Source organism: Vulpes vulpes, chromosome 7 (genome assembly GCF_048418805.1).
Source record: "Vulpes vulpes isolate BD-2025 chromosome 7, VulVul3, whole genome shotgun sequence".
Classification (NCBI taxonomy): Eukaryota; Metazoa; Chordata; class Mammalia; order Carnivora; family Canidae; genus Vulpes; species Vulpes vulpes.
In genome coordinates this window covers 115,680,611-115,701,546 of record NC_132786.1, presented here as the reverse complement: position 1 = coordinate 115,701,546, position 20,936 = coordinate 115,680,611, and the positions used below count along the sequence as shown (strand labels likewise).

Sequence of the window (20,936 nt, the reverse complement as noted above, 5' to 3'; positions counted from 1 at the left end):
GGTTAGGGATACCAATTTTCAGTAATTACTCTGTATACAATAGAATGAGTGTACATTAAAAAAATTGTGTCTGTGGAATATTGAGTAAATAAGGTTCCAGACCTAAGAAATTGACACTTTAGGACCTACTAGTCACTAGGGTTCACATATGGGCATTTCCTGTGAGCTGGACAGTTGGATAACCTGTGGAGTTTTGGGCTTTCAGAAGCTCCGTTATGAGCCCATGAGGAACCAGTGGTCCTAGAGCTCTGTGTTCACTTACTTACAATTTCCCTAGATGCTGCCCTCATTCCCACCCCCCACACCCCTTATCCCTCTCCTGTGAGTCCACTGAAATCACCATTGCAAACTTCCACTCCCGACCCAGAAGTCCTAACTCAGGTCCAGGGCTAACCTGAACTTGGTTTTACTAGAACCAACTAATGATCATTGCCCCCCCTGCTAATAAAGAAAATGTCCTGATACTAGATCCTATCCTTCCAGATGAGAATCTGAGGAAGATAGCAAATGAGATTTGGTTCCAATTACATTCTTTTTTTCTTTTTTTTTTTTTTTTTTGAGTTGTCCTGAGTTTCTGTTCTCATTTTCCTCAACACCACCTTCTTCACAGGACTCTGTCCCTCCAGCAACGGTTCCCTCTAAGTCGGTGGCATTCCTGCGGTGGCAAATAGTGATACAGGGTGTGTTCCAGAAATGAGATGATTGCTTCGAGCCAGTCTTTTTCTCCTTTAATAGATCACTGTGGGATAGAATATCCTGCTGGTTATTTGGTAGATTGTTTTCTATATATGGTAAAATATTATGCAGTAATTAAGCGAATGAAAGTACCTCTGGGGCAGCCTGGGTGGCTCAGCAGTTTAGCACAGCCTTCAGCCCAGGGTGTGATCCTGGAGACCCAGGATTGAGTCCCACATCAGGCTCCCAGCATGGAGCCTGCTTCTCTCTCTGCCTGTGCCTCTGCCTCTCTCTCTCTCTCTCTCTCTCTCTCTCTCTCTGTGTCTCTTGTGAATACATAAAATCTTAAAAAAAAAAAAAAAAGTACCTCTGTTCCCCTTAAATGGAAAGATGTGAATAAGTGTAAAAGAAAGAAGTAAATTAGTATCATACAGTCTGTCACTCTAATTAGAAGCTATACATGTAGGGGTATTTGCGCAAACACTGGTGTATATAAATGTCTATATACGTGTGTGCATATATGTATATATAGACTTACATGTGACAGAAAAATAAGTCTGGAAGGAATCATACCAAATTGGTATCAGTGATTATCCTTACATAAGAGAAATAGAGGCAGAAGTAGCAGCAAAGCTCTCAACATTACTTGATAAATGGTTTGGGTTATTGGTGTATCCGAGCCAATCTCTGTGGTCAGATGGTTAAGTTATTGTTAGTGGGGGGCCTCACCCTAAAACCAGGAGGTAGTGTGAGGCCCACCCAAACCACACGTGTTAGCAGCTGGGGAAGGGTGGCTTTTCCCAAAGGAAGGGGTACTGAATGCTGGACAGTAAACAGAGCTGCTGTCCATGATAATATTGTCCAGATTTCTTGATTTGTTTACAAGATTTGTGTACTACTCCAGTAGTCAAGGTCACATATGGTAAATTATTTAAAAATAAATAAAACAACGAAATACATAGAATATTTTCAATTCTAAGTAAATTGTTACAGAAGTTGAACTACCATTTATGCCAGAATTCATAGGGATAAAACCAAACAGAAAGAAAATGTAAAGTTGTTTGTATACCCAGCCCTCACCTGTTCAGACACTTTGATGAATAAACCCCGTATGCTATTTCTAAATAAATTGCCACCCTCATTTGTTTATGAATATATTACCCTTTACCACATTGCTCATTAGACTAATGCTTGACATTAAGGTCTCAGAGTTGTGAATTTTAGGATTTTTTTCTGTGACCTCGTCTTTTATAGTCACTAAGCTTATTCTGGAATTGCAAAGTAAAAGTTTTTTTCATTAAACCTTATGATGCTTTTGGATTCCATGCGGAAATTAAAGTATTTTGCAATATTGTAGGAATAGAGAAAATTGCTAAGAAGTAATAATGTTCCTTAAGAAAAAGGACTAACAATCCAATAAAGAACTAATACATTTTACTGGCCTCATTACCTGACAAACAAGTTAGAAACATCCAAGCATATGGGAGAAACCCTCAGCCTCAGAAATGGGTCTGGGAGTCTTTGGTTCACCTGAAAACTCTGTCTCTTGTCACCCACCTCAGCCTCTTTTGCCCTCCTATGGAATGTACGGTGGTGTTCTGGGTTGCAGGCCTGACAGAGATAGAATTGGCTTCAGCTTTACCCATCTCAGAACATTTTCAGAGAAATCTAAGCTTTTCATAATGAGTCATGGCACCCATGATAAAAGTTTGAGAGAGATTAATTGTATTATTACTTTGAAGAAGACCACATATTTGAGACCCAAGTAATTTCCCAGCAGCCTATAACGAATTCGAGTATCTTTCATCATGACTAATCCACTCTCAAGCTGAATTAGGCTGTAGGCTCTTTCTCCTTCAGCTTCGAGCTCTGCTGCTGAGAAGCAGTAACCTTCTAGGGATATTTGAGGCCCATCGAAGCTCTCCTCATGGCCCAAGTCCTCACAAGCAGCTGTGTATCCTAGACTTCAACCTTCATACTCGTGTCAAAAATTCAACATATCTTTTTCTTTGTAGGCTGTTTAGTAACTAACGAATATAGAGAAAGGGCTCCCACGCGTCCCAGTTTATTAAGATTTTTTTTTTTTGGAGGGTGGTGGGGAGAAAAGATGGTTCCTATGGGAAATGTACCCTCTCAACTTTCAACCAGTTGTCTCCTCAGTGTGGTACAGCACAACTTCTCTGCCCGAAGGATCTCGATGGAATCTTTGTCCTCGTTGGGCTGGAAATGATAACAGCAGCCATATGATAATCCTGTATGGTCCTTTCTAGCTGAACATTGGTAAGTGAATGAAATGCAGCCGCTGTAGTGTTTTACCAAGTTAAGTGAAAGGCAAGCAAGTGAGAAGAAAGAAATTAAGAGGCCTAAACAAGGGATGAGCAAACACACTCTGAGCTGAGAGTCGGGAAGGAGCTGGATGCTGGCAAGGCAGAGCGGCAAGGATGCCCGCTCCAGATGGCAGGCATTTAGGAGACGAGACGTCACGCCAGCGACCAACCACTTAGAGCTGGCGTTGGCTTGGTTTGTCTTTGCTTTTTTTTTTTTTTTCCATAATGCAAGGCTATTGCTGTTTTGCAAAGTGTGTGAAAAGCTTATGGAACTCAAGTATGGGGAAGAGGAGAGCAGTGGAGAAGAGGTAGAGTGTTGCTTTTCTTTGAGGTTATTCTGGGTGTGATGCCATTGGCTAGCCGGGCTTCAGAACATATTTTGACTGAATTGTTGTGCTGTTTACAAGCTCCAGAACTATCTAAGTGATGAAGCACCTGGTTGCCCTGTTCGAGAAATGCAGTAATGGTTTATTTCGATTTTTGAAGGTCTTTATTTTAATACTTGATTTTTCTAGGAGGTTTGAGAACCCAGGAAGAAATTACCGTGTTTACCTAGTCCGTAAGTTTACATAGAGTGATACCATAATTTGGTTGGAAACTGCTTGCTGTTAATATGCATCTACCATAGTCTTCTAAATAACTCTTTCTTATAAATGTAATATAGGTTAGTTTTGGAAAATTCAGGTAGCAGCTAAGCAAAAACAAGAAAAATTATGCATAAATAGTAGCCATAATCCTATTCATTGAATCCATAATTTGAAACTAAAAGTGGTGATATTTTGGTCTTCTTTCTAGTTACATACGAAGTATTAGGTGTGTATGTCTGTATGCATGACAGTGTTTTGTTATTGCTGCAACTCCAATGTCTAGATGAGTGTCAAATGCCTATCTGTGTAACCAGATTTTTTTTAATATTAATATCTTGGTGTTCTTCATTGAACTTAATATACTTTTATTACCTTGAGGCTATTAAGAGGCCACACCCATTCATTGATATGACTTTGCTCTTTTCCTGTCTACAAACCAGTCTTCAATTTAATATTCTCTTCCTGCCAAAGTAGAATAAGTGAGTGTGAAGTTGAAACGGTAACTGAGCTTCACTGCACATTTTTATTTTGAGGGAAGGCAGTGTTAGGTTGCCACAGAAAGGAGGAAGAATGAAAGTAACAGATGTCTCCATGATTCCATGTAACTCCTTTAGGGAAAGGTGATTGCAGCTTTACTCATCTCAGCATATTTTCAGAAAAACCTAAACTTTTGATGATGTCGAGGATTATGAATCATGACACCCATAAATGAAGTTTCAGAGAGATTTAATTATATTGTTACTTTGAAGAAAACCACATAGAACCGTATTTAGGTACAAATTTAAAATCATTTCATTCAGTTTTCACATCTCTGTTTTTCTTTTAAACTATCTGGTAAACATCCAGAGATTCTGAATGCTTCTCTCTGATAGATGCAAAGAGCATTTAAGCTAACACTCAGCTGTTTGTTTATTATGTTTTCAAACTTTTCCCAGTTTCTGTTTAGTATTCAGTGAAATGGTGTAAAGAAAACCATCTGCACTGCAGCTGCAAAGGGATTACCTTTGGTTCTTCTTTTCAAAAAGAAGCCAAATGCCCCCTGTGCACAGCCCTGGACAGTTGCTTGGATCTTGCACCATATGTTTTATACAGTCGTCTTGGAGCTAAGTCAATTAATAGCTCAGAAGATACAATTAGCCTTTTAGTGACTGCATTCATTAATAAAGGGCTGCCTAAAATAAAGAAACTCTTGATTCCCTGCCCCTATTATAATTGCAGACTAAAGATTTGAAATGTTGGATGACAGCAAATGTACGAGATCATTAGCCCATGGCGGATGTTCCAATTTCTGTAGCCTACTGCCACCATGCCACCTTCCTAGGTGTGTGCTAGGATATTGGCACAAAATAAAAATGAAATTATTCTCAACAGAAGGTATTTAAATGGAATTTTACAGTCCTTAGCTTATCTTAAGACAGCTTATGTCTCTATCCAAATATGTATTTTAAGCGGACATTGAGTGAAGAGCATGTAGTGAAATGTAATTATTGTAAGAAAGTCATTATTTTACAACTTCCTGTCCTTACCTTTAGCAATCCTTTTTTTTTTTTAAGGTAAAATTAAAACTGTTTGAAAATATTTCAGCCAGCTCACTTGTAACTTTTTCTTAAGCAAGAACCTTTAGGCGATGTGTAGCTCTAGAAAACCATTATAATCCTAACACACAGATATTAAGCCAATGCATAACATCAACTGGAGCAGAAGTTACCCTGATTTCTTCTGACATATCAGGTTTGAAGGAAAGTCCAGAGTGAGTCAGTAAGTTAGCCGGGGGAGGGCATCAGTTTTGTGAGGATGATAGGACTTCTATATGGAATTGATAATTTGTTGTTTACCTGGGAGGCTGACACTCTAAATAACTATAAAATTAATGAGGTGGTGTAAAAAAAGGATGAATTTAAAGATTCCAAAATATTAAAGTTTAATCATTTTTAAAATTTGTGTGTGTGTGTGTGTGTATTTAAGTGATTATCTCAGATCCCTGTTTTGGGAATACCAGTTGCTTTCACGTGAGTCCTAAGTTATGTATTTCAAATTATCAAGTACTCCTTGGCATAAATTAGACTTTGTGTCTGAGTGACTAGGAAGAGGAAGGTGCCACTAACAAAGGGAAATCATTAAGAAGTGGTGGGGATGTTTGTTCCCTCTTTTTGTTTTGTTCACGATGGAGATGGAGTAAAAGAGTTTTCTATCCAAATGTTGGAAAGTTTAGATGCCCCTTTAAGTCTTTTTTTTTTTTTTCACGGCCAAACAGAGAAATGCCTTTCTGGGTTGAAAATAAGGGGCTACTAAATTAGAGTTAGTTCCGGTTTTTTTTTTTTCTATCAGTTTTAAAATGGAGCAGAACTCCAGGAGGACTAGAAGAATCTGCTCCAAGAATAAAACTGCTCAGAAAAGGGAAAACCAGGGTAAGTGTCTTCAAGGATATTTAAAATGAGAGCATGTTATTGACTTTACTGTGCACGCAGAAACATTTTAAAACTAAGAGCCATAATAAGCCAATCAGTAGTGACCAAGAAGTGATATGGAGATGGATACTGACTGCTTGATTATGGGAGCAATTCATCCTAAGAAAATATTTAACTTTTTTTAATGCTTTTTAGTTTCTCACATTCCCTTGTAAATTCTGGCAAGATTAAGATTTTCTCCTCTTTCACATCACCATTCTCTGAATATGCCAGAAAATGTGAGGTTTTTTTTTTTAAAGCGTTTGAATTGGATCATATTTCTATATTGGGAAGTTAACCAGAAATTTGGCAGGCACAGATCTGAGCACAGAAATATCTTATTATCTTAATTGCTATTTTAGTGTGTAGTATCCCTTTAATTGGATATGTTTTTTGAGGCCAACCATTTCTTTTTTTTTTTCTCCTAAGATTAAAAATTCTTCATGCTTAACATAGAATGAAGAGGATTATCTTCTAAAGCACACAGATAATAAGGACTGAGACATGGAATACTTTTGAAACTATGGATAAATCTTGTCTAGTAATAAAATAGGTTTAATAGTATCTTGGATCCATACATCTTTCCATAGTCCTGGTTCTATTTTATGATAGTTAATCATGTTAATCTGTTAATGTTTCCATGAGGTAAATGGATGAGAAATAACATGTGCACTGGATATAATGAAAAATTATGGTATAGTGAAGTCTAACGTGAGTCACCCAGATTGATGAACTTCAGAGCCAGAACATGAACCAACTCTCTTGAACACTAACATTTGAACTCCTTGCCTTGAAAATATACAACAGGTTTGCACTGTTTTCCTAGTACACGGTTTTATGGATTAACCTATCCATCTTACTACTCCCTCAGTGATCAATAATAAGCCTTCCTAGTAAAGGGTAGAGTCTTTTTCCTTAAAATGGAACAAAGATAACTGGTCCACTAATGGATTTATTGGATTAATGGTTTGCCTGCTTTAGCAACTGATCCAGCTGGAGTAGTTTACTGAAAGCTTGAAAACAGACTAGAGAATGTCAAAATAGTCTTTTTTTTTTTTTTTTTATCTTTTTACCTGGTATAAAATATGTGCTCTGCGTTTAGCATTAGATATCTCTTTATTAATTTACAGACTTTAGAAAAGCTTCAAAATACCATGTCTAAAACATAAGAAGCCTGATTGTAATGGCCAGTGTTATTCCATTGTTATAGGAGAACTCCCTGTGTTTATTCAGTTATGATAAGATGCAATTTCATATTCTATATTTTTCTTAATAGCTCTAGGAATTTATATTTTTCCCTTGACACAATTGTTCATAAATCTTGAATTTAATCAGTAAGTTCAATAGCAAAAGTTAGGTTAATTAGATCATGGGATTCTTCTTTATGTAATAACAAAATACTTGATTATAGTTTATTTTGAGAAAGCTTAATGTATTTTAGGACACATGAAAATCTTTAGACATTCTCTACTTGTCTACTCTGATCATTCAAATATTAGAGCACAAAAGAAGTCAATCATTCTATAATCTTACCTAGTGCCTATTACGTGCCAGGAATTTTTTCTGGGTTCTGTGGATTTATCTAATATGCTATTCATTACCCTCACGAAGCTTACCTTCTAGTACTGATTTGTACTACTGACCAAAGTTTACCAGATAGCATTCTGGTAAGACTGGTCCTTGGAAATTTAAGTTTTCTGTTAAACTTTAAGTAATCTACATTATATCAGTAGTAGATGAAGGTTTACTGGGTGTCTTTGTTATTTATTCCGTAGGACTTCTGAATTGCTCTCCTATCTTTGAAAAGCAGATGGGGCTAACTTATCCTCTGTCCAAGAATAGGAGAAACACTTCAATGTGGTATCCATAATAATATTTACAAAAAAATTATTTCCAAGCTGTTTGGGAATATGAAGGACATCAGTGACCTCCTTTCCTTATTTAATTACGGATGCTGCCTTGTGACACAGTTGGCTATAAGTGTACAAGTCAGAGTAAAGGTAAAGCGGTTGAACAAAAATGGGAGAGGTTTATTTCTCAAATTTCCGTCCTAGACTGTCAGGGTTGCTTTTGCACATTTACACCATTTGGAGACCTAGATTCCTTATGTGCTTTACTTATGTCTTCTAAATTATACTCCTCAGCATAGTCAAAGCTAGATTCCTGACACTTCTGCATTCCAGCCCCTGGTGAAAGTGGGTTGGGAAAGAAGTTCAGGGAAAGCTGGTTGTCTTTTATTTGAAGATAGCCAGAAATTGCATGTTTCATTTTGTTCACATTCTACTGACCCAGACTTACATGGCCATTCCACGCTGCAAGGAAGGCTAGGAGGTATTGCCTCTAGCTGAGCCATCATGTGCCCAGAAAGAACAGGATAATGCATTTGGGGGTTAGGGTACCACAGGATTCAGTGTACATTTGAAACCAGAGTTCCAAGTACCCTGACTCCGACTGGGTTTGGTCAGTCCCATGAGTTATAGGTGAACTATTTATTAGTCATGAGACCTCAGACTGCATGAAGTTAGGTTTTGCTCCAGAAATGCAGACCAACCTGTAACAGAAGAGTTTAGGGTGATATGAACTTGTGCTATGAACATATTCAGGGTTCACAAGCTTCTTACTATGCAGAATTTTTTAATCCAAAAATAGTAATTGGAGTGAAAGGAGGATAGTATTTAAATATTAAATATCCAAAAACATATTAAATATTCAACAGCATGATCATAGTATGAGTGTTTATCAATCCTTGATATTTGAGTTTATTGTATATAGATAATAAAGCTTCTTATTCATTATTTTCTAAGAGGGTTTACATGTTTCAAAGCAGTAGATGTAGAACTTTGGGAAATGAGACTATTCTTTGATTTACTCACTGGTTTACTTAACTCATTTTTCAATGTGTATCCTAAGCACCTGGAAATCTAGGTAAGCAAATTCCTGGATGGTCCTGTTCTCCAATCTCCTTAGAGATTATTTCGCTAAGTCTTGTGTGATGTCAGGAATTTTGCATATCTAACAAGGCCTTAAGTGATGGAATATTGCTGGTTGCAGGTCCGTGCATCAAGAACCACTGCGTTGCACTGTTATATAAATCTGGCATCCATAATTCTCCAGATCCTCTTTCAAGAAGTGATTTGTCCCAGCTACTGCAAGGACTACAAGTGGACAGCCCCTCTTAGGGATTGCTGTGGTGGCAGAGAGCTGTCTGGTCCAAGGTCACACCTGTCCCAGAATGGGCCACATACAATGACAGCCTGCAGCAGAAGCATAAAGACCCAACACCTGACACTCTTGCTCTATGGCCGTTTCTGCTGCAAAGCTCCCTGTGGAGTCAGGACTTCTCCCTGGGGCCCATTCTGCTTTCTCCTTCTTCCTGCCCAGGCGTTGATCCCAAGAGAACCTCTCTAAACCTTAACTTTGTTTCAGAGTCTGCCTTTCTAGAAATCTCACTCTTCAACAGTAATGATTCCACCCCTAGTACTTCTCAGTGGCCATCAAACTGAGTCCCACCCTGCAGTTTGATATTCAAGTCTGATCTCCACTGACCATTCCTGAACTCTGCAACTCCTGCCTCACCACGGCTTTCCTATCCCTTGTCTCCTGTCTGTCTGATCCTTATTAGCCCTACACAGCTCCTGCTATGGATTCCTGTCTCAGGGATTAAGTGCATTTTGTTCCCATCACCCAAAATGCCTCTGCAATGCTGTCCTTTCTTCTGTCCTCATCCTCTGTGTCCTTTTAATGCCCAGATTCAGACTCCCTTATTACAGGAAGTCATCTCTATAAAACCACTGTAGAGCTGATCTTGACATTCTCCTAGTAATTACATTTTTAACCTGTACTTGTGCATATTTCTGGAACATCGTGTAGTATTGAGAAATGGACATTTTTAATGTTCATACCTATCCTTCTAGTAGACTGTGAACTCCCTGAGGGCAAGGAGCACACCTGTAGTTCTTTGAACAGAGAATTGGTCCAGAAGTAGGCACCACAGTGTTGGGCAGGGCTGAGGAATGTGCCTCTGTGCCTTGGAATTTCTCTCCTGGCCTTCTGTAGGTATCTTCACACTTCATTCTCTTTATAAGTTCCTCAGGGACCGGCTTTGTTTCCTGGCTTTATGTTCTCATGGTTCTGAGTGTTGTGGTTTGAAGAAAGCAGATGTTCCATAAATACTTAGTGAATAAAGAAACCTTGTATAGTTAGTGGTTTTTATGACCCATAACAAAGAACATGCTAATAATATATATCCTGAATAGAAGACCATGTCTTACAATTTTATTACACATTCCTTAGTATTTGAATGCTTATAATATCCCAAGATAATGAGTTCTTTGTAACCTAAATATTTTACAGTGCATATATAAATAAAATTATAGAATTGTGCTATAGGATAGTAATTTGAAGTAAACCACAACATTCTACCTAACAATGTGGAAATGATATAAAAAGTAGCGGTGGGCACACACACATGCAATTATACCACTGAGTTAACCTCAGGTCTTCCAATTTCATGAAAGTTTAGAAGATAATTATTAGTAACCCACTTTTAACTTTAAATCCTACTTTGTATTTCTGCTAGGCTAGACCTAGGAGTCTTATTTAGATTCAAAATGGGCAAGATCATTGACTTGGAGTTCAAATTTGCTTTTACTCTGGGTCGCTTCTGACAAAGAATATATATTGCAAGGTGTATGCAGGGCTTCATATGTTTCATAGAGACACACCTGAGGTTTTTGTGATTATGGCTGCCACATGGAATGTGAGATCTCTTTGCCAAGTCAGAGGAGCCTAAAACTATGGACTTGCTGCCTTCTGTCCCACCCAGCCTGTCAGCACCAGACAGAGCCATACAAAGCAGTAATTCTTCTGGTCAACAAGCCATGTCACTCAGCCTATTATCTGTCATCCAGAGCTCCAGGCCTTGACAGTCTTGTTGTGCCAGCCCTGGGAAATTATCCTTTGCCAATGCGTGTGTACAGGGCCTAGGTATTTTTCATATATACCCATATTGTAACTGTTTTTGGACATCACTAGCTACTTCCTTTATTAGTTTCAGAGGGTTTCAGCTGGAATTATTGAAGAGTAAAGTTGTCTTCAGATTCAACCATCCTATTCGGTTTCTACTTCTACTTTGACTTTTAAGTAGCATAAATAAACCATCTTGTAGCATCTATTATAGCATTCTCTTAACCTTCTTGTAGCATCTGATTAAAGAATATTGCTGTTTATGGTTTTGTTTGTTTTGGGAGGACAATCATCCAAGATGTCAACCAACTTAGTTCTCATGAGAACAACAACAAAAGTATAAGTCAAGCACATAGTTAGAAATCCAGTTTTGTGGACAAGGTCTACAAAGCATACATTTCTAACACATGCCAAAGGATTCTAACCTGTTACCATTCTTAAGAAAATGTACAGGTGACTTTCGTACAATGAGTAAAAGTATAATATGGTTTTAAAGTATTGTGTCATGGAAAACTGGTTATGAGAAAAAATGAGTTACATAAATATGTTTTCATTCCAACAAACATATAAACTCTGGGCAGAACCCATCTTTTCATTCATTCTTTTCATAACCTCTCATGGAATTGGCAGGTATGCACATAGTTGGAAATACTTTATAATTTCCAACAGGAGACCCTTTATTGCAGGAGATACTTTACAAATTTTTGTTGATTTGGCATTTTTGATGCTTAATATGTATTTGCATGTTTTCTGGTTTGGTTCTCCATCTGCCTAGTTGGTCATTCAGAAATTCCCTACAGATCTATGGTAAACACTAAAAAATCAGCTTACACAGAAGAGACACATCATTAGATCAAATGTACTTGCTATTCAGTTGTGGGTGGGAGGGAGCTTGATAACTTGCTTTATGTAATGTCATATTTGTTTTCAAACTGCTTCAAGTACTCCAGTTATATCTCATCCCTCAGACTTCTTGCTTGCTATTTCCCCGCATTTCCTAATGATCTCTTTTAGTTAAGTGCTTTGTGGAATATACAACCATAACAAATTAGAAACTTGGAAGTGATAAGAAAATAGGGATTAGAAATAAAAGCAATCAGATTTTTCTTTCAAGTGCATGAATACTGTTTGAACAGATAGGATTTTACAATAAGGAAATGATTAATATTTTAAACATGCATTTAATATTTTAGCAGACCTTTAAGGTCAATTTTGTGTTAAAAAAATTTATAGCATGACTTCAGGGAACTTCTATGAAAATGAATTTCAAATCCCATCCTTATTGTCATGGGATGATTTGCAATGGATTTGTACTGGTGTACAGCTAAGCTAGTTGTTAAGACTCTTAGGTGAACTGAAACAAAGCTTCAACCAGTGGAATTGGTAACTTCTACAAAACTGTTAATCTCCTTGGCCTGTGGTGCTTGACTTACTTCTAGATGCCGCTACTGAATATTTTCTGTCTTTGGTTTGGAGAAATAAAATGGTAAGGAAGAATGGTAAATTGTAATCTTTGATCTTCTAGAAATTATATATTCTAGTTCCTTGAGTAAATGTGACTCTAGTAAGTTCCTCTTTACTAAAGTATTTGAGAAATTATATAGATAATCAAAATGGTGGATAATTCATCCTTTACATGAACTGTTTCCAAAAACAAGTTTAAAGATCTAAAAACAGGAGATAATTTTTAACCTTTATAGAAATAAAAATATTAATATCTAAATTGGTCTTACAATATCTTCAATAAATTAGATTTAAAAATATCAAAGCAAGTTGTCCACATAGTTTTTATTAAATTATCTCCAAGTTTCCTTCTGACTTGGTTTTAGTGTGAGCCCCCTTTTAAAAACTGGTTTTAATGTCTTCAAATTTAGACCTCTAGGTCTTAATTCTAAGCTTTAGAGGTATATGTGGTAAGCCTCTAATTAAGAAAGACAGGAGTCTAGAGTTTGAGCATTCTTTGCAAAGACTCAACGACCTTGAATTGACTACCATCCAGTTCCTATCAATAGCATCAAGGAGAGATGACTGGCACTTGAGATTGGTGGCATTCGACACTTATTCCTCAACATTTTTCCAAAATTTATTTATGTTAAAGTAATCAGAAAGCAGCAAACTTAACTTCCAATAAAAATGCCTTATTTTAGTTACAGTTTATTCCCATTCTTTTGGTTTTTATCAAGTCTGTTAAAACAAAGGACCCCAGAAAGAGCTTTTGTGTATCTTCTGCAAAAGGCTATTGACATCATTGTCCATTAAGATACTCAGAGTTCCATATATATGTAAGTCCTATACGTATAACTTTATACAAGAAAAATTTCTCTTATAATAAAGTTTCAAGAAAATATCTGCTTCTCTGAAGACTGGTGCTTCCTTTAGTCAGACAATAAGAACTGCAAAATTAATTGCTTCCCTTTTCTCTTGACTGCTAGGAAACTCAGAAATAGATATGTTGTGTTGACATTAATCATCTTTGTTCCCCTTTTTTCACTTTGTTTTGTGTTGTTGTTGCTTTATTCTTAGCTTCCCCACTGCAAATTGGTAGATTTTTTTTTTTCCCTAAGAGTAGTTTGGAACAAGTTAACTGAGATAAATGCCAAAAGTTAGGATTCTATCATTCATGTATTCAATTATTCCTCAAAGTTTATTTTTTTAAAGACTTTATTTCTTAGGGCACAAGCAGGGAAAGTGGGTAAGGGACAGGCAGGCTCCCTGTGGAGTTGGGAAACCCATGTGAGGCTTGATCCCAGAACCCTGGGATTGTGGCCGAAGGCAGACACCCAACTGACTGAGCCAACTAGGTGCCCCTTAAGTTAATTTCTTAACAGTATTAACTGCCTGTGTCCTTTGCGCCAGGGAGTGTACTGGGCACTGTGGATGGAGTTGTGAATGACATATATTCCCTACTTTCAGGGAGCTTCCTTTCTGATTCTTTGTGCATCAAGCAGAGAGTAAATGTTCAGCAGGTATGTGTTGTTATCTAACTGCCTCTTCTATTTTTCAGGCTTCATTTATTTGAATGTTTTCAAATAAGATAAATTTCACCTGCCTGAATTAGTTACTTGTAGCACTTAAACTTTAAAAGGTCGCATTTTGCCCCCTGTAATTGTGTCCTTGTATTAGTTACATGAAGAACATAATATTTTATATTTTGTTTAGGAAAAATTAGTCATAAACTCTCTGATCTCAAGAGTTCCTATGACTTTGTGATGAATTGCAAAGTATACCTGATTCTATATTTTGATATCTCTTGTTTCTTAAATAACCCTTATTTTGCCCTTCTTTTATTCTCAGGCGTAGTGATTAGTCTTTAAATTTATCTTCTTAAAGGAATTTATTTAAAAGCAAATAACCTATGTTTGGATATTTTCGGCACTTCTCGATACAGACATGATCCTTCATGCAATCGTGTACTATAATTATTGATGTATGTGTTTTATTTCTATTATGTTTCAACTTCCAGGAGGGCAGGGATTATTTTATAACTTGAATCTCCCCTAGGGTCTAGCAGAATCTCTTCCCCATAATAAGTTAACCGATAAATAACGGATGAATAAATTAGGTCCCAGTGTATAATATAGGCATGTGCAATGGCAGGTACTCTTGGATCTGCTGTGTTCACATTTGAAAGCATGAACTTGCTCTAGCTCAACAGAAATATGTTTTATAACTGAATGCCTTTTCATTTTCAGGCTTAATATATTTAAATGTTTCAAAATAAGATAAATTTCACCTGTCTGTATTAGTTAATTACAGCAAGGACAAGAAAGATAGGAAGATTATGCTTTAATTCATTACAAAAATTCAAACTGCCTTTTTTTTTTTTAATCCTTACATAAAGGCAGGTTTGTTTTGTTTTTTGTTTTTTTGTTTTTTTTTGTTTTTTTTATTAAACAGTATTTATCCCCTCAAGCCAGCTCTGGTATTTTGCATAAGGTATATCATGTGATTTTGGTGAAGCTTCAAATTAGGTGAAATGTTTCACTTAAAATTAAGGGTGTTTCTGGTTTGGGTTTTGTGTGTTTTCACTCAGATTTTTCCATTTGTTGAACTAAGGTAATAATTTCAGTTTCATAGCAGTTTTGTTTTTGTTGTTGTTGTGCTGAGGCAGAAACAAAGACAACTTATTCCCTGAACAAAAAGATCATAAAAGATAACCTCAGTCTCTGCCTTTTACATGAGAGTTGAAGCTCTCTGGATGCCTGCATTTTAATTGTTCCAAAGGAGTTGTTTACTTAAAGGTGGTAAGGAAAATGAGGCCTTGTCAGGGGACATTTTTTGGAGAGGGGTTTGTGTAGAACTAACATTATTTGGAGAGCTCCTAATTCTCAATAAGAGAGTAGCTAATGTGAGTTATATCAGAGTGCATAACTCACACTCTGTATAATTTAATACATTGTATATGCAGTGTGCATTGTAAATGCAGTAGTTTTGGGAGGTCTCGGGTAATGTAGGCCATCTTTGTCCAATATTCAAAGAATAAAGGCCATCTTTTCACCTGTTACCATTGCAGGGCTTGCTTAGGAGAGAACTGGAGCTGTGGGTTGTGACTGCATAATTCTTATTGGTCTGCAGAACCTGTTCAGATTCTTCCTTCTGTAGATTAAATGGTTTCCTTTTCCCTTTAAATATATTCTGTGCTGGGGTGCCTGGCTGGCTCAGTTGGTGGAGTGTGTGACTCTTGATCTTGGGGTTGTGAGTTTGAGCCCCATTTTGAGTGTAGAGATTATTTTTCAAATACAAATAAAATATACTATGTGCTATAACAGTGTATTTTTTTTTATTTGGGGGAAAATCTCTCAGTTTGAGATTGTTTTATGCTATCAGATGGGAATATAGTTCCATGATATATACATTTTTTTAATATTTATTCATGAGAGACACAGAAAGAGAGGCAGAGACATAGGCAGAGGAAGAAGCAGGCTTCCTTTAGGAAGCCCAGTGGAGGGACTTGATTTGAGGACCCCAGGATCAGGACCTGAGCCAAAGGTAAGCTGCTCAACCACTGAGCCACCCAGGCATCCCTGGTTCAATGATATTTAATTAGAAAGTTTTGGCTAGATAATTTCTTCTAAAAGTTGGAAACGATTTTTAAACCCTAAAGAAAGGGAAAAAATGGTGTCAAATAGAGTAGTTTCATTTTGAGCTGGTATATGGGAAACCACACTGTGCCAGGAGTCAGGAAACTGGCATTCTGTTTTTGCCACTACCTGGAACTCCTTACCATTCTGTGTCTTGGCTTCCAGGGGAGACATTGGATGAGTTCTAAGTCTGTCTCTGTCTCCCTGCTCTGTAGGGCTCTTTGTACCCTCTTCCTGAAACTAAGAAAGATGGTTCATTCTCTGTATCCCAGAGCCTGGAATTTAGTAGTTGCTTCTTGAATATTGGTTGGTTCCTATTGATTCCCCAATCACTCCCCTAGAGTGATTGCTTCATTCAATGTACAGGGCATCAGCTGTAGGGCTAAGGAGCAGGTTATAGACTTGAATCCCAGAGCAGTCACATTTCCATTGCTGTCTTCTTTTTTGGTCACAGATTTCATGTGTCTCCACATTTCTGGTTCAGCAGATGTTTCTCTATGGAGGCTATGCTTATGCTTGAGTTGGTTGTCAGGGTTGTTAAGTAAAAAGCACTGTCAGCACACTCTCTTGCCCTCAAGAGAATTGTATGACAATGTTCATTATTACTGCTACAGGAAAGTTCCATGCCCATTTCTGGCCCACTTGCTCAATATTTCATATTTAAACCATGATAGGATACTGATTTTTACAAACGGTGTGCTTGCTTTAGATTTTTTAATCATCACTAAGTAGAAATATGGAATCAATGTGATAAATGCGTCAATGGCCAGGGAAATCGTACAAGCTTGCTTCTGTGATCAGGACAGGGCTAAGGTGCAATCATAATACACATTTTGTTTAGGACCTTATCACAAAATTAGCAATGTTTGTGTTCAGAATGTTCTGGCCACTTTCTGCTTTCATCCCTTATCTTATTCTTTCCGTTCTCATAGTACTGTTGTCTGCAGTCATCCTGCATCCCCACTACATCCCCTTCTCTGTGTTTCCCTCCATGATCTGAAGGAGAGGAAGGAGCACAGAGCCGGGAGTCCAAACACAATTAGAACACGAATTGTGCAATGTTGAGTCATTTAACCATTCTTTATCTCGATTCTGAGATATTTCTAAAATAAAGGAGTTGGAAGTATATAAAACTCTCTTTAGCTTTTAATATACATGATTGTAAAGGATCTTCATCTCATGATCGAAACATCTGCTGTTTTCCACATGTCCTACTAAGTAAACCCTGGAAAAGTACTTTGTCCCAAGGTGATATTAACCATGTTCATGTGGTAGAGTTCTCAGGGTCTGCAAATATTTGTTTTGTAGTGGGGTTTTCTTTTGTTGTGTGTGTGTTTCAAAGATTAATGTCCTGAATGTTTAAAAAAGTTTATATATATATAAACAATGGTAGTTTCTTGTTGTTTTTAGAAAGGAATCCTTCATTAACATGGAAAACAAGACCTTATAAACCTGAGTTTTAGTCCCAGTGACTGTTAGGATCAACCAAGTGGCAAAGTTGTGAAGTTTTATTCAAAACAAATGTTAATTCTTATACTAGCCTTGAATCAGACTTAGAAAAAAGAAGATGGTATTAATTCAGCACTCGAGTACCAAGCCCTTCAAATGTGTTTCCATTTGATTCTAACAAAGCCCTAGGAAAGAGTAGAGTCACTTTTCAGGTAAAACAAAAAGGTTGGTTTTTACTTAATTCCATAAGCTAGAGATGGACGGAGTAAGTTTCAAACTTCTTGTGCATCTGTGCCCTGTAGTCACCAACAATCTCATTCATGTATGTCAGATATAATGAAAAGGAAAAACATATGTAGAAGATTGTTTTGTGTTTTTCTTTTTTAAAATCCAGCTCCACAAGTAAAGATAAAATTTAGTTCATTTGTCCAATTTAGGAGGGTCAGATGGAGGAACATTATTCCTAACTCTTCATGTTTTCATGGAGGAGGGTAATTTCTATTCCATTCTCCAGGAGAGAAAAGGATGAGAGGAAGATGTCTGCTTCTCTCCATCTCATCATTTCTTCCTATCAGGGTTAGGTTTGGCAGGAGGAAGTGATTGTGCTCAGATTGCACCTGTAGGCTCCTTCCTCTCTGACACAGACATTCTCTGCTCCTCTATCGGAAGCTTTCAGGACAGGGTCTCCCCTGAGTGGCTGGTAGCTATCCAGTATTGCTGGCAACTGTCCAATTCAGGGGGTATTAGATGGTGTTAGAGGGCTCACTGTGGTCGCACCTATAAGCCACATTCTTTGATCAGCTTTATCAGTAATAAAGCTGACATTTGATCCTCTTACTTGTCTATCTCTCAGTTGATTCCGACTAGGAGAAGAAAATCATTTTATTTTTTGGGCCATTGAAAAATTCAAAAATACGCAGGACAAAGAAAGTCCATAGGGTCAATATTTAAAGAAAAAATAAAAAATGTATATCAGAATAATTACACTAAAGATAATACAGTAATAGGGACGCCTCGGTGGCTCAGCAATTGAGCATCTGCCTTTGGCTCAGGGCGTGATCCCTGGGTCCAGGATCAAGTCCCACATCTGGCACCCTGCGAGGAGCCTGCTTTTCCTTCTGCCTATATCTCTGCTGCTCTCTGTGTGTCTCTCATGAATAAATTTAAAAAAATCTTAAAAAAAAGATAATACAGTATCAGTTTTCATTTCTACTTCTGGAGAAGAAAGGGAGAAAATGCCAAAATATTTTCAGGGAACTGAATGACAAATATGTTGAAAGTCTTCATAGTTATGGAAGAGAAGAGATATTTAGGCAAGCTTCCTTTTTCTGTCCTGATAGCGCCAAGTCACTGGAGCCCATTTTAATGGCTGTTCCCTCCAGACCTATACTTCTTATACGTGGTTCAATATTTTACATTCCCTTTTAGCCCTCGTCAGCAGCTGTCCTACGAATTTGTTTTCTTTTATGTGCATTTTGGGAGGAAGATATGTAAGTACTTAATTCTTTATATGAGTAGTTTCATATTGGGGGTTTTATCATAATTTCTTTTCCTGGAGCATCTGTAAATGTTCTGAAGGGCTATGTCTCCATGGACAGAAGTCTTTGTTTATGGAATTTTCTTGATGGCTTGCCTGCCAGATACCAGGTTGTTCTAGGCTGTCTATGCATGCAGGTGTTGTGGGTGCTTCTCCAAGACAGGGACATTCATGGGTTTCCATTATGTGAGGATGTCACTGCTAACCTCTAAGCATATTTTTATTCCAGTTTAGGTACCATGTCTAGGGCTTTCTGAGACTCCCAAGTATTTTCTCATTGGTTCTCAGAGCTTAAGTTTTTCTAAATCATTATATAATTGAGCATCACTTTGAGACTTGATTGTCAACTCTGAATTCATCATATGAAAATAGGACCCTTGTTTAAAATCAGACCTCAAAAAAAAAAAAAAAAAGTCAGACCTCTGCTAAAACAATACCATGGTTTAGCCATTTGCTAAGGGTAAAAATCTAGGAGTCCTCCCTAGTTGCTTTCATCACCTTATATTCAAAATACAAATCTGTTCACCTCTGCTTTCTTTCTTTTTTTCCTCTTTTTTTGTATTTTTTTTGAGGGTGACAAAACATGAGAGACACCTGTGCTTTCAAAACACATTCTGTGTCTGATCACCTAGGAGCCCTTTGTCATGACCGTCACAGTCATCTTCTGCTTATCTGAATTACTATAAAACCATCTGAACAGATCTCCCTAATAGTTCTCTTAGCCTTCCTACAGGCTATCTTCCATAGATATCCAGACTTACGTTCTTAAAACGCCAATGAGATGACATCACTGTCCTTTAGTTTTTTCCCCTTGGTTTTTGCCATAACCTTAAAAGGACCTGTGTGGTCTGCCCTTTGATTTCTGTGCTGCCTCACATGATTTGCTCTCCCCCATGAACACTCTGGCATGGTCACACTGCTTCTTAGGCAAGTCAAGCTGGTTCCTATTTTAGGGTCTTTATACTTAATCTTCCCTTTGCTTGGAATGATATTTAACAACAAAGCAATAAGTGTTGAGTTCTGCTATCACAAGGGACCACTGTAGTTCTGGGGACTAGAACTTGCAATAAGACAAAGTTTTTGTCTGCAAGAAGCTTTCCTCCTATAGGAGAGAGACCATAAGCAAAAAAAAAAAAAAAAAAAAGTCAAATGTATAACAATTCAGGTGATGGTAAGTCAGAATAAGAATAGAGAATGATGGGTATAAGATGTGCTATTTTATGTAAGTTGTTTGGGGAAGACCTCTTTTACAAAGTAACTTTTGACCACAGAACTTGAGGAAATGAGCAAGTGGTCACATGGCTATTTGGGGCATACATATTCCAGGCAGAGGGAGCAGCAAGTACAAAGGCCCTGAGGTATGAGTGTGATAGGTATTTTTAAGGCAGAGCAAGGAGGTCATTGCACCTAGAATAAGATAAGCAAGACAGAGAGAGGAAAGAAGAATAAGATTAGCAAGTTGGTAGACGCCCAGATCATGAAGTGTCTTATAGGCCATAAGGACTTTAGCTTTTAAGCTGTATCACAGAGAAAGACATTGGAGGGTTTTGGGTGTTGAAGTGACATGTATTTTTAGAAGACTATTCTTTACATCATGTAGAGAATAGATAGTATAAGAGGGAAGGTAGAAGCAAGATTAATTATGAGGCTACTGTAATAGTCCAAACAGAGTGAGAGTGATGTGAATTCATAGACTCTAAATGGATTTCAAAGGAAGAGCTAAATTTCACAGGGTTTACTGATAGGTTGAGTGTGGGTATGAGAAAAAGGAAAAAAATGGGTGTTTTACAACTGGCAAATCCATTTCAGTTACTATTGTTGTACTAAGTGGTGAAAACATAGCCATATTTTGCTCACAGGTTCAATGG

At 37.4% G+C, this 20,936-nt stretch overlaps 1 protein-coding gene across 6 annotated transcripts in view; it reads left to right on the top strand.

Moving 5' to 3' along the window:
- The window catches only part of IMMP2L (inner mitochondrial membrane peptidase subunit 2), an 848,028-nt gene that overhangs the window by 717,797 nt on the left and 109,295 nt on the right, over window positions 1–20,936 (top strand). Inside the window, exon 7 of one of the 6 annotated variants that reach the window (XM_072764765.1) lies at window positions 2,824–2,955. The exons of 4 other annotated variants lie outside the window; for them this stretch is intronic. In XM_072764765.1, the coding sequence (XP_072620866.1) occupies window positions 2,824–2,922 (99 nt within the window). In that variant the 3' untranslated portion in view covers window positions 2,923–2,955. The remainder of the gene's footprint in view (window positions 1–2,823; window positions 2,956–20,936) is intronic. One more of the 6 variants, XM_072764766.1, reaches the window with a different exon arrangement.